Genomic DNA, 13,508 nt, shown 5'->3' on the forward strand with positions numbered 1-13,508 from the left:
ACATTATGCATCCCATCATTTAGAATGCATTTCGCAATTACTGTGCACATGATGCGTTCTTTTCGGCGAAAAAACGCATCGCGGTAAAAAAACGCAGCATGTTCATTAATTTTGCGGATTTTTTGCGGATTTCCCACTATATTTTTGCATTGGGAACCTCCGGAAAAATCCACAAAAAAAACCGCACCAAAAACGCATGCGGATTTCTTGCAGAAAATGTCCAGTTTTGCTCAGGAAATCTCTGCAAGAAATCCTGAACGTGTGCACATAGCCTTGGTATTGGTATGAAATCTGCACATAATGTAAGTTAGTTCTACATTCCACTTTTGGCATATATGGGAAGACTGAACCATGGATGGCATCATAAAATGATTTTCCACAATATATTACATTAAAACCGTATCTTTGGGGCTATCACAGTTTAGTAAAACAAATAAGTGAAAACATCTATTGGAGTCATCCTACATGGGCTGAGACGCAGCACTAGACACATCGCCAGGGGCTTCATTAGAGGGGGCTGTGGCGTTACAGCGACTGCAGCTACATAAATACTGGTGGAGCCTCCAGAGGTGTATAGGCCATCTGTACAATTTCCCACAAAACTCATTTAAACTACCACAATGTCAACCACCACAGTACGTAGCAGTAATCATAAAACTTCACTCACCAAGAGAGACATGAGAAATTTATGAAGGTACACAATGTGGATACAGCCGACTCGGAGCAAAATTTCACCATCTACGGCAGACATATTTGTGTACGAAGCACCTTCGGTTGCATCTGGATATAAAGTCATCTGCAAGTTGAAGACTTCTTCTCCCAAGATGTAGACTGTCTAAATAAATACAAAGAAAATGTGGTAAAGTAATACAAAAATAATTAGCAAAAATTTTTTACTATTGCATCTACTTCATGTATATTAGTATTGCATAAACAACTTAACTTTAATAACATTAAAGGGGGTTGTCTAGGCTTAAGACAAAAAATTGCTGGCAATTTTTGCCTGCAGACTGCCTGGATCTTGACAGTGTGTCGTGTGCGCACTGTAACAAATCCTCAGTATTATCTAAGCATGCTGGCAGTCACATGTCTGTATAATTTGCCCTACTGTTACCAGCTGACTAGACATGTTCGGCTTCTCTCAATAAAAGTGAATTGAGAGAAGAACGTGTGTAGTCCACATGTGACCGCAAGTATGCAAATCGCATAAATGTCATAACATGTCCATCTGCTCGCTATGGAAATACATGGGAATCTTGACAGCATGCGCACTGTACACTGTCACGATTTGCAGTCTGCATTCACACACAGAGTGTCAGCAGACTTTTGTCCCAAGTTTGAACAACACCTTTATGAAGTATACTATTGGAATTCTTTCATTTTACTTTTTTAATTTTCTTATCTGTGGTTCTAAAGATTGAGGTCATCTTGTAGGAAGCCGTTCTAAATTTTTTTGCATAGGGTAGCTCAGTTTCCCATGTACTGCTATCTATGCCCATGCGCCAGCCAGTGAACTAGGAAGTCAAACTTCAAACACAATGGAGCAGCAGGAAGGAAGCAACAGAGGCAAAAAAAAAGCCGATTCCTTTCTCAACCATAACTTTTCTTTAGTCATCTTGAGTAAAGGATGAGCGCATTTCTTTGGCTCCCTCCTTATTAGGCAAGCTATAGTGCTTACCGAATAAGCTCCAGAGGAAACCTGGATCGCTCTTGCTGGTCAGCTGTTCCGAGCCACAGCTGCATGTTTCACGGGTGTGTGACAGTCACAACACATGCATGGAGAGCCCAACAAACAGGCTAACCATGAACGTGTTGTGACAGCCGCGACACATGCAGATGCGGCGCCGGACAGTTGATCAGCAAGAGCGATCGAGGTATCCTGGTTCCCTCTGCTGTTTATTCGGTATGTGCTATAGCTTGCCGAATAAGAAGGGGGACAAACAAATTCGCTCATCTATAGTCTTGAGATCTGAAAGGCTATGTACACCTTTGTACAGAACCTTTTTTATTGTTTATTTACTTCCTAAATGCAGTTATCAACATTCTAAATAGTTTAAATTTGTCTTTAACTAGCTTAGAGCTCAGCAAAAACATTACAAATAGAGATGACAGCAGGAACGGGAAGGGGAGTTCTATACAGATCTCAACAATGTGAAAAAGAGAGAAGTATGTCAAGGAAGGAAAAGAAAACAAGTTATAGATAGAGATGAAAGCATAAAAAATATGTGAAAGATAGAAGCTGTGCCAATCTCATATCCAGCCTATATTACTGGGAAAGACGCTTTTGCAAGAGAAGAATCTAACTTTGGATCAGACAGCAAAATGTATTGTTATTGAAATTTTATTGCCTAAATGTAAGCACTAACACATGTAAAACTATTTTCCCATATCAAAAGTGTCCTTGGCCTTTAAGGATAAAGCAAGAATGTACAATAATTTTCATGCATTACATATGGAGTGTTCCATAGGTCTGCTTTAGAAATCACATTTTGTATTGCTCAGAATCTTGCCTCAATAATGAAAGCCTTTTGCCGATAGTTTCAGCAAAATATTTTTGAATTTTTGGATGCTACTAACATAATTGCAGCATTTTCTTTATTATAGTTATTTTTATTGTGTATTTTACAAGGGTTTACAGTAGGAGTAAGCAAAAAAAAAAACCCAAAAACTTTATCTTTTACCTTTTGATGAATGGTTTTAGGATCCACATTAATGACAACAATTTCACGCAGACGAGCAAACAGATCTTTTTTCTGGGCCTGTGTTGTAAACGAGGCAACCATACCTAAAGGCAGGAAATAAACATATTCAGCATATCCTAAGTCAACAGGCTCAATTTCTTTTGTGCTCAGTTAATATAACAGAACGATTAGGAAAATGCTGTTTAACACAGCCAACAAAAGTATAAAAGTTAGTAAAGAAGGCATACGAGTACAATGAACACATTTCGGGAATGCTTTATCAACACTAAAGTATTTCTGAGGAGGATCACAAAATTAATTGTGTAGAATTGCAACAGTGCAACGAAAAAAAAAGACATTGATCCAGTCATCTGATAATTAAAAGAAAGCAGTCATAGACAATCAGTATTGCATTTAATATTGGTTTCCATCTAGAGATGAGCAGATATTGTGAAAATAAAAATTTGCCTGAATTTTCTCCAAAAATATATTTTGTGGTGAATAAATTTACACAAATCTCAAGTCTGCTCCACCGTGAACTGTTGATCTGTGATGGCCCAAAGTACAGACCATCGTTGTACAAGGTGTTCTGCCCATTAGGACAAAAGATGAGGTTAAAAGGCTGTCTTTAATAAGCAGTAATAGTCTATTAATGATGTCTAATGTGGCAATAGCACCATCTGGTCACGTTTAATTCTATTACAAGTTGTTTTTCTATAAAGCTGCCAATTGCATTGTGGAAAAAAACAAGGCATTTTGGGTAAGACAGTCCTGGTGAAGCAGTCATACTGTAAGGCTGCTTTCACACTAGCGTCGGCACGGGACCGTCGCTATGCGTCGGCCCCATGTGCCGACGCGCGTTGTGAAAATAATGCCAGACGTGGGCAGCGGAAGCAGTCTTACGACGCTTCCGCTGCCCCATTGTCAGGTTCGGGGAGGAGGGGGCGTAGTTTTGGCCGCGCACGCGCGGTCGAAAATGGTGGACACGACGCGCAAAAAAAGTTACATGTAACTTTTTTTGTGCCACCGGTCCGCCAAAACACAACGTAACCATCGCACGACGGTTGCGACGTGTGGCCATACGTCGCAATGCGTCGCTAATGTTAGTCTATGGGGAAAAAACGCATCCTGCAGACAACTTTGCAGGATGGGTTTTTTCTCCTAAACGACGCATTGCGACGTATTCAAAAAGACGCTAGTGTGAAAGTAGCCTTAGAAGCAGTCTAGCATAACAGTTTTGTAAACATTTCTCCTGCATTATGTTACTAAAACTTAATTTTTCGGGACAAAGTATATCTGGTAAGGGAACTCTTTGTTCTGTGGTATTGTGCATTCAGAACTGTTGTTAAATTAGATGGTGATTGTTAGTAGGTCATGTGTTCACATGTACAAGCTCCATCTTGCTGTGGTTTCACTGGTAATTGCAAATGTCATAGGTATCTGATATTCTAAGCTTAATACTTATACCTGCTATTTGGATTCTTTTAGTTTTATCACATACATTTCGAATCATATACATCAACTTGTTGACCAGTAAACAAGTTAGACTATAGAGAACTGTCTGCTTATTTTGGAAGATAGATGTTTATGCTGTATGTCAGACTGCACACCATGAAAATGTGCAAGACGATAGAACACAAGGTGTTATAATCCGTAAGATGTCATAACTGCATGGCATTATGAAGACACCGGTATGTAAACACAAAATGACGTACCTTGTATTTTAACATCAGCAATATTGCACGACTCATCACAAATAAAAATATTAAAGGCATTTAAAGTAGCGGAAAGCTTCAAGTCAATGATGTCCTTTTCATATGCACGTGAAACTGTTGAAACAAAGGTAAAAATGTTCTTTCCAAAAGGGTAAAAACATGTTTAAAACACATAGTGCTTTACTATGTATCTAAGCAACAAGCCATAAATACTGCAAGTAACAAAAGGACATTGGAAATTAAAATTTAATATTTTTTTCTTGTGCTTTATTGTTTGCATTCTAAACAAGTTCACAAGTCAAAATGAAAAATATGTATGCAAAGATGAGGCATCCAGTTTGTAAAAAAGTGAAAGAGATACTTTATTCAACCATACAGCTACGTTTCAGCTCTCTCCAAGGGGCCTTTTCAACCTTTTACCTAAGCGCCAGTTGCTATGGTTTGACACAGATGGCGTCTATGCAATTTAGCTGGCACTCCACAAATGTGGAGAGACTTCTGATCCTAAACCTTCTCAAGACACAGGAATCCCAGAAATAATCTACCTACAGTGTGTCCGTAAAGTCATGGTGCACTTTTGACCAGTCACTGGAAAGCAACAAAAAACGATAAAAAGGTGAAATCTGCTCCAACTAAAAGAAAAACTCTCCCAGTTTCATACCTATTCAGTGCAGTTCGATGTGGGCTCCATTTTTTGCCCTACACACATCCAAGCGATAGTGAAGTTCTTGCCACACACGGGTAAGGACTAGTGATGAGCGAATATACTCGTTGCACGGGTGGTCTCCGAGTATTTGTGACTGCTCAGAGATTTAGTTTTTGTTGACTCAGCTGAATGATTTATGGCTGCTAGCCAGCCTGAATACATGTGGGGGTTGCCTGGTTGCTAGGGAATCCCCACATGTAATCAAGCTGTCTAGAAGCCGTAAACCATGCCGATGAGGCAAGGAAAACTAAATCTCCGAGCAGTCACAAATACTCGGAGACCACCTGAGCGTGCTCGGGAAAACCTGAGTAACGAGTACACTCACTCATCACTAGTAAGTACAATAGGTGTAACACAGTGAATAATGTCGTTGAAACATTCAATGTACACACGTTGCTTCACATAAACCCAAAAGTAAAAGCCTAAGGGCGTCAGATCCAGGGATCGTGGAGGCCATGGCTTGACAGAACCCCTGCCTATCCACCTCCGGGGGAATGTTCTATCCAGAATCTCACAAACAATGGTGGCGTAGTGTGGAGGAGAGCCGTCCTGTTGAAAGATGACACCTTCTGGAAATTGTGGCACTGCATACAATTCCAACATGTCAAGATACGTGTTTGCCGTCACAGACCGCTCTGCGAAAAAAATGGGCCTATCACCTTATCATGCATCAGGCCACACCACACGTTCACTTTAGGGGTGTTACATTCGTACTCAACGTAGGCATGAGGATGTTCAGCAGCCCATATTCAGACGTTATGGCGATGAACATGTCCACAGATATGGAAGGTCGCCTCATCGCTAAACACAATCTTCTGCAAAAATCTTGCATCATTGTCGATCTCATGAAGCATATCTGTAGCAAACTCGCATCGTTTGGGTCTATCTGCCAGTTTGATAGCGTGCAACAGCCACAATTTGTACCCCGTAAAACAGCGATGTTTCTTTAGCACCTTATGAACAGTAGTCTTGCTTAGGTGTAATTGTCAAGCGCACGCATGCACAGATTTTTTAGGGCTCCTTAGGTAGCTATCCCGTATAGCCTCTACAGACTAATCACTGACTGATGGCCTACCAGAACGGGGTTTCTCCACCAAACTGCCGGTTTCCTTTAACTGCTTATCCCACCGAGTAATATTATTCCTATGTGGTGGCGCTTTGTTATAAACGTGCCGATATTCACGTAGCACTTTGGTCACGGATTCAAATTTAGCGAGCCACAGAACACACTGAACTTTCCTCTGTACCGTTCACATCTCGACTGGCATGGAAAACCAAACAGCTGGCATAAGCTTGTGGTTGCATGATGTCACAGACCTGGCAGTGTATTAATCAGAGTTCAGTTTATCAGGGGTTAATCTGACTGGGGGCTCAGCAACAGCTTAAACGAGTTTGTGCTGTTTGATAGGTTCTTGTTATCTCTCCTCATGAACAGGTCTGATATGATTGAGCCAGAGAAAGGGCGCCAAAATGTAAACTATAAATAGATACTGTGACTGGTTAAAAGTGCACCATGACTTTACAGACACACTGAATATATAATTTTGCATTAAATAGAGCACCTTTCAACATCATTTGCATGTAGAACTGGTCAGATCATATTACAGTGACTTCAGAGCTGAGTAAAATCTAGTTTTTATTTTTTGACTTTTCATCTCCATTGCATTGCTTGTAAAGTTTAGCTTATAATTTATTTAAAGTAGCAATTTTCAAAAGTGAGATCTGACCAACACTACTGTATATGCATTTTATGTGTAACCCCCTTTCCTTTCCATTGCTTTTTTCACTATTCATTGACCATTTCGATTTTCATCTTCTCTGAGTATCCATTCTCAATATCAATTGTTTCTACTATCTAATACAGTATTGTGCTTAACACCTATCAGTGTGGTCTCATGGCTAAACAATTTGTTGTCTAATGTGTCTGACATTAAATCTTTACTAATTGTTTTTAATTATGTGATGATATTTATTTTACTCTGCACAAATTTTGTATAAGTATTTTTAAATTTACCGTATATACTCGAGTATAAGTCAACCTGAGTATAAGCCGAGGCACCAAATTTTGCCACGAAAAACTGGGTAAACTTATTGACTCGAGTATAAGCCAGGTATGCATTGTCCCCTAATCTCTATCCTGGTATGCATGGCTCCCCATCCAGTCCTTGAATGCATTGCTCCCCTGTCCCTGTCCTTGTATGCATGGCTCCCCCGTCCCTGTATGCATGGCTCCCCCTTTCCTGTCTTTGTATGCATGGCTTCCCAGTCGCTGTTCTTGTATGCATGGCTCCTTATCCCCTATCCTTCTATGCATGGTTCCTATTAAAAAAAAAACAAAAACAAACCAACAACCTACTTACCTCCCTATGTACCCTCGCTGCATCTCGTTCCGGCGCCAGCAGCTCTTCCTGCCGAGCGATCACGTGGTCCACTCATTAAGGTAATGAATATTCACTCCACGCCTATGGGAGTGGAGAGGCGTGAATATTCATTTCTCTTTAGCAGTGGGTAGAGTTACAGCCGCCGGCTCCTGCATCTGTGACCCACTGCTCCGCCGCTCCCCGACCGTTTTTCTGGGACAATGACTCGTGTATAAGTCGAGGGGGGGCGTTTTCAACACAAAAAAATGTGCTGAAAAGCTTGGCCTATGCACGAGTATATACGTTAATAGCGAATATAACTTTCAATATTCATTCTTAGGTTAGGTATAAAGAGGCATTACCAGAAACTTTACACTGGGGATGAGTAATTCTTCCCCGACATGAAGGACACAAGATATAAACAAGAAGCGATATTCAAGTGGTAGAAAACATACCTCCACACTAGGTTACAGAAGGCTTTCTCATGGGTTAGACATTAAATGACACACTGCATGCTCCCCTCAGTGGTCTCACTGCAAAGTTGTGTGTCAGTGTCAGGAGTAGAAATTACTAAAACCTTTCAGCTTCCATCACAGTCAGTGTGGGAGGAAGGACAGTACAGCAGAGCTGACAGTATTGTGAGAGAACTACAGAGGTGTTTGTAATGAGACAAAGTTTAGCTCTGTTGTACCCCCTCTAACTGCCATGAGAGGAAAGCTGAAAAGAGTAGGCAATCACACTCACCTCTGCTCTACTCAGCTCTGCTCTACACCTCTGAACACTGCAGAGCTGTGTGTGATTATTGTGAGGAGAGTAGACTGTTAATATATGTCAGAAATTGTGTTCCAAGCTATAGTGGGGTCGTGTTTATTTCCCCCTATGTGTTGCTGCCTGTTTAAGGCTGGTCAACCTCATGCAGAGGAAGAAGAACATACCACAGAGAAGAATCTCCGGTAACGTACCAGTGGACATAAAAATTCTAACCTAAACTTTACAAGTTAATATTTTCCTCAACTGAGATGGCAGCTCTGAAGCCATTATTCTATGATGTGGCCAGTTTAGCATGCTGAAACTGGTGAAAAGTCCTTTATAAGGGGTGAACAGTACATGGAAAAAGAGTGATAGGATGTGATGACTGCATTTTATTACCGTTTCTGCATCTCATTGACCAATACTTACTAGTGCTTGGTTTAGTGACCACATTTTTCTCTCCAAGTTTTGATTCTTTTACTCTCTCTGGCACTTTGACCTCAGCAGATGGGACAGCAGCAGGCAGAAAATTCATTAAGGACAGCAATGCTTGAGTGTGGAGGATCAAGTCAAGTGATGTCATGGAAAACTTGCAAAAGGAAGCAATGTGTGATTTTTATTTAAATAGCTGTCAGATGACACTGCTATACAAAGAATAATAAGAAATACTACAAAATTGAACGGTCTGCTTACATAAAATAGACGGACTTTACCGAAACGGCTCAGAGAAAGGTTTTTCATTATCTCAAACATGTGATTCTTGAGAAAAGCTCCCTTCAGTTTGTGCTCTCTTGTTGATAATGGTAAGTCACAAGGACTGTTTTTTTCTTAAAAGCCACATTTTAGGCAAGCAGTCATTGATATGAATCTCAACAAAAATAGGACACGCTACAGAACTCATTTGCTGTATTTCTTTCATATAGTTTTTTATCTTCTAGCTTTTTCCAATAGCTACACAGAACAGATCGTGAAACTTAACCATTGTTTTAGTCTCTTTTTATTGGAATGTTTTTAATCAAGCAGTTGTCAACTTCAATGAACTAAAGTAATAACTGTAACATGATCTTCATTGGCTGTCATTAATTTATCAGGTGAATGTTGGGTTTAAAGCCCATGTCCGCTTTAGAAACTGAGAATCTAACAAAACTCCTAGACCTATGCACATTGCTACTTTATAACAAACACATTTCATTCTCCAGAAATCCATCAAACCAGCTGCTTTCACACTAGCGTCGGTACGGGTCCGTCGCAGTGCGTCGGGCCGACGTACCGACGCATGCTGTGAAAGAAATGCCCGACGTGGGCAGTGGAAGCAGTCTTACGACGCTTCCGCTGCCCCATTGCAAGGTCCGGGGAGGAGGGGGCGGAGTTTCGGCAGCGCATGCGAAAATGGCGGACTCGACGCACAAAAAAACGTTACATGTAACTTTTTTTGTGGCGGCGGTCCGCCATAACACGACGCAACCGTCACATGACGGTTGCAACGTGTGGCAATACGTCGCAATGCGTCGGTAATGTAAATCTATGGGGAAAAAACGCATCCTGCAGACAACTTTGCAGGATGCGTTTTTTCTCCTGAACGACGCATTGCAATGTATTCCAAACGACGCTAGTGTGAAAGTAGCCTAACAGACTAAGACTTGGAGAGATCTCCCATAAATGTACATGGTTTTATGGCTGTTAGGAGAATAAATTGTGGGATCTAGACTGACAGGATAATATGATTTGGAGAAGGAGGCATCCCACAGGAAAATGACAAATTATACTACCTTGCATGTTGTATCTGATGAATAAGGCATCATACACATGAATAAGATGTTAGACACCCAAACAAGAAGAACAAGGAGTTCCGGTGTCTCCATTCTGTAGTACCATAGGCATGTTTTATTCCATTATATGGAGCTTCTGGTAGAATATTACTCGGGTAGTCTTCTATAAATGCTTAACATCAAATATAGCACAGCTCAAGTAACACTTTGGTACATTTGTACCTTCTTGCAGGAGAGCCCCAACAGCCTTACAAAGTGGCAGAATACAGTCATTACAACTTTTTGTACGGAGAAATAATATGGTATATTTTGTCAAAGAAATTAAAGGTGTTGTCCACTTTCAAACAATCTCAGATTAATCAATTCAGGCACCTAATTAAAATAAGAACAGAGTATATGAACCTTCTTCAGTGACCTCATTCCAGCAATGTCGGCACTGATGTTCCCGGCCGTAACATGACTTGGTTGAGTCACGGGCAAGCTACAGCCAATGAGCAAAAACTCGTCAGCTGTTTTTACTATTTCATAGGAGAAAATGTCTGCTCTAACGGAATATTGGTGATCTGCAGCCACACAGTGGCTGCTGATTGGCTGCATCTGGCACGTGACACAAGTCACATCAAAGCCAGAAACAGTGCCAATGCTGTAGGATGTAATAATACACACCACTTATTTTAATTAATGGTGTTGAATTAAGCTGGGGTTTTCTAGTAGTGGACAACCCCTTTAAAAAGAGTACCCATCAGCTTTTCAGTGTTTTTTTTTTTTTTATAGAACAACAATTTTGGAGCATCTTATGGTAGATCTCTGTGTGTTTTTTCTGTTATCCCTCCTTGAAATTTATGAATAAATTGATGATTGGATATTAGTAGCAATGCGTATATACTGTGCAATCAGAGCTGATAGCCCTACGCCATGTAGAGAAACTCCGCTTTCTCAAAGTAAATGGTAGTACCAACATTTCATGCAGAGGGAGACAACACACATTAATAAGAAAAGATTATTCACTAATGTTGTTACACTGGGAATGATAATATTTACTAAAAAAATATAGCGGAGAATGGTCCAATTTAAGCCTTTTTACAATAAAATCTAATCTAATAAAAAAAGGCACATTTTTATGTCATTATCTGACCCTTTAGTTGCAGATCACTCACTAAACTGTCACCACCATAAGATGTTAAAAAAATCCTACATACGGGTAATGTTTTTGGTTGCATACAGAAGAAATAAAAACTCCATAATGTAATACATAATGTCATAAATATACATTCCAAAATAATAAAAAAGCACATTCAGCTATTGTGCAATTCTTATCAACTGAAAATAAAAATGTTAATATACTCACACTCAAACTCTGCAAAGTACTGCTGTGAACAGTTCTAAAATTGGGCCCACTGCCGTCAGCCTAACATTAAGAAAAATTACAGTTTAATGAAAGCATTAGCTAGCTAAAATGCTGCCTTGTGACCTAAAAGAAAATCACAGGCAAAGCGACACCAGCTCCTGTAATGTACCCCAAATCAAACTGTTTATGCCATATAGATCACAGCCACTTCTAATCTAACATATGAGATTACCTGACACTGCATTTATGATCCGATACAACTGCACTATTTTTTTTATTGGCATATTTATTAAAGGGTTGGTCCACTGCCTGGAAAACATCATCTTTTTTTTTTTAACATAAAGCAGCCATCTTAGTAAGAAAAAAAACAAACAAAAAAACACAACATATACTCACCTTCTGCAAGAAAGCCACTTAAGTGATGTCGGTGCTGGATCTCCCGGGGCTCGTATTATATTATTAAACCCCAATCACCCCAGCCAATAATGAATGGCCACTCATTCCCAAGGATGAACCTTGGTTAAGCAGGAGTAGTGAGAGCGGAGCAGCCAAATTGTGGCTTCTGATTAGTGGCAGAGCTCACATGGCAAAGTAATGTCCCGCAAGACTTTATGACGCCAATGTAACTGGAATGGCGCTGTTGCATGAATGTGTTATAAATATCTATTATTTTTGTTTTACAAGGGGGACTGCATTATTTAAAAAGGGGGAGTGCAGATAGTGGACAACCCCATGAAAGCCCAAGTACTGAACTGATACTGCAGAGGATGGAAATGAAAAAGCTCAATTCATATCCTTACTGCCCACAAACCTAATTAGTGATGTACAGTGTGTATGGATGACTATTCTCTGTGCTATATAACTAGAGATTACGCCTGTACACAAGACGGCAATATAACTACAACCCTTTTACCACTCTATGAATGCCTCATAAAAAACGGAACCTTTGTACAATTTAGACAATAATCAGATATTGTTTCCATGTAGCTGTAGGATAGCTTAAAAATTTCACATGATCCCAAAACATTTGAGATTAAACTGTTCATGATCCATCTTAGTATTAGAAAAGTCACCTACAAACCTTTACATACTCCATCTTTAGGAGATGCTTATTGGTGTCATCAGAAGAGTTAACAAGAAGCAGGGGACCTCCTGTTGGACCTACGTGAGCAAAGAACATGAATTAAATATGAAAGGAAAGAACAGATATTTTGATATATGGTCAGAACTCGGATATTTGTTAAGCATAGTCTCACCGGGGAACTCTGTACACGTCATGCTGATTTTCTGCAAATATAGAGCTGCTGTCATTTCATGGTTTCCCACCCGTGTTACTGCCCCAAGTTGTGAAGCCTGAATTACATGTAGAGGTGGAGCGTTTCCACGAACCTGCTTCATTAGTTGAACCACAACCTGGGCAAAAACAAAACTGGTCATACTAGAGAAAAATGCTTTACAACAGGTAAATGTAAGAAGACACAAGCAGGGCTGACAATTCTCGACCATGAAGTACAAAACCTGGAGGGGAGAACATTACCTTTTTAATTTCAAAATTAATCAGAAGACTCAGCTCAGAGGTCGACTGTACGGTTTCCGTGTCAGAGATTTTAGCAAGGTCTTTATTAGTGGATACTGTGTGGAGTACACTTTTAGATTTAACAATTTCTGTCACACAAAAAAAGGTTTAGTTAATCCATCAGCCTAAATAAACATTATTGATAATTCCTATACCTTGAATTCTAAAGACTTTGGTACTATGAACCCCCCAAAAAATTACATGGATAAAAAATCTAGTGAGGCCATTAATAATAATAATAATAATAATAATAATAATAATTTTTATTTATATAGCACCAACATATTCCGCAGCACTTTACAATTAAGCGGGGACATGTACAAACAATAAATTCGGTACGAGTTAAAACAATTTAAACAGTGACATTAGGGGTGAGGTCCCTGCTCGCAAGCTTACAATCTACAAGGAAATGGGGGGGACACAATAGGTGAAAAGTGCTTGTTATTTCAGGTCTGGCAATTATAATACATAGGGATTTTCATACAAAGCTGCATGATCCGGTCATCAGCCCGTGTGTTCAAGTGCAATAGTCAAGTATCAAGTGCAGTTATCATGTGCATGGAGGGTGTGGAGACAGATGAATAGTAGGGTGCAGATTCAGAG

The 13,508-nt window shown here is 39.9% G+C and overlaps 1 protein-coding gene across 3 annotated transcripts in view; it reads right to left on the reverse strand.

The window, feature by feature from the left end:
* The window catches only part of VPS13C (vacuolar protein sorting 13 homolog C), a 391,739-nt gene that overhangs the window by 167,118 nt on the left and 211,113 nt on the right, over positions 1–13,508 (reverse strand). For all 3 annotated transcript variants that reach the window (XM_077264165.1, XM_077264166.1, XM_077264167.1), the window contains 8 exons: positions 12,867–12,994; positions 12,586–12,742; positions 12,411–12,490; positions 11,330–11,389; positions 8,642–8,801; positions 4,397–4,510; positions 2,682–2,785; positions 668–835 (listed from right to left, as the gene is read on the reverse strand). In XM_077264165.1, the coding sequence (XP_077120280.1) occupies positions 668–835; positions 2,682–2,785; positions 4,397–4,510; positions 8,642–8,801; positions 11,330–11,389; positions 12,411–12,490; positions 12,586–12,742; positions 12,867–12,994 (971 nt within the window). The remainder of the gene's footprint in view (positions 1–667; positions 836–2,681; positions 2,786–4,396; positions 4,511–8,641; positions 8,802–11,329; positions 11,390–12,410; positions 12,491–12,585; positions 12,743–12,866; positions 12,995–13,508) is intronic.

Source organism: Ranitomeya variabilis, chromosome 5 (genome assembly GCF_051348905.1).
Source record: "Ranitomeya variabilis isolate aRanVar5 chromosome 5, aRanVar5.hap1, whole genome shotgun sequence".
NCBI lineage: Eukaryota > Metazoa > Chordata > Amphibia > Anura > Dendrobatidae > Ranitomeya > Ranitomeya variabilis.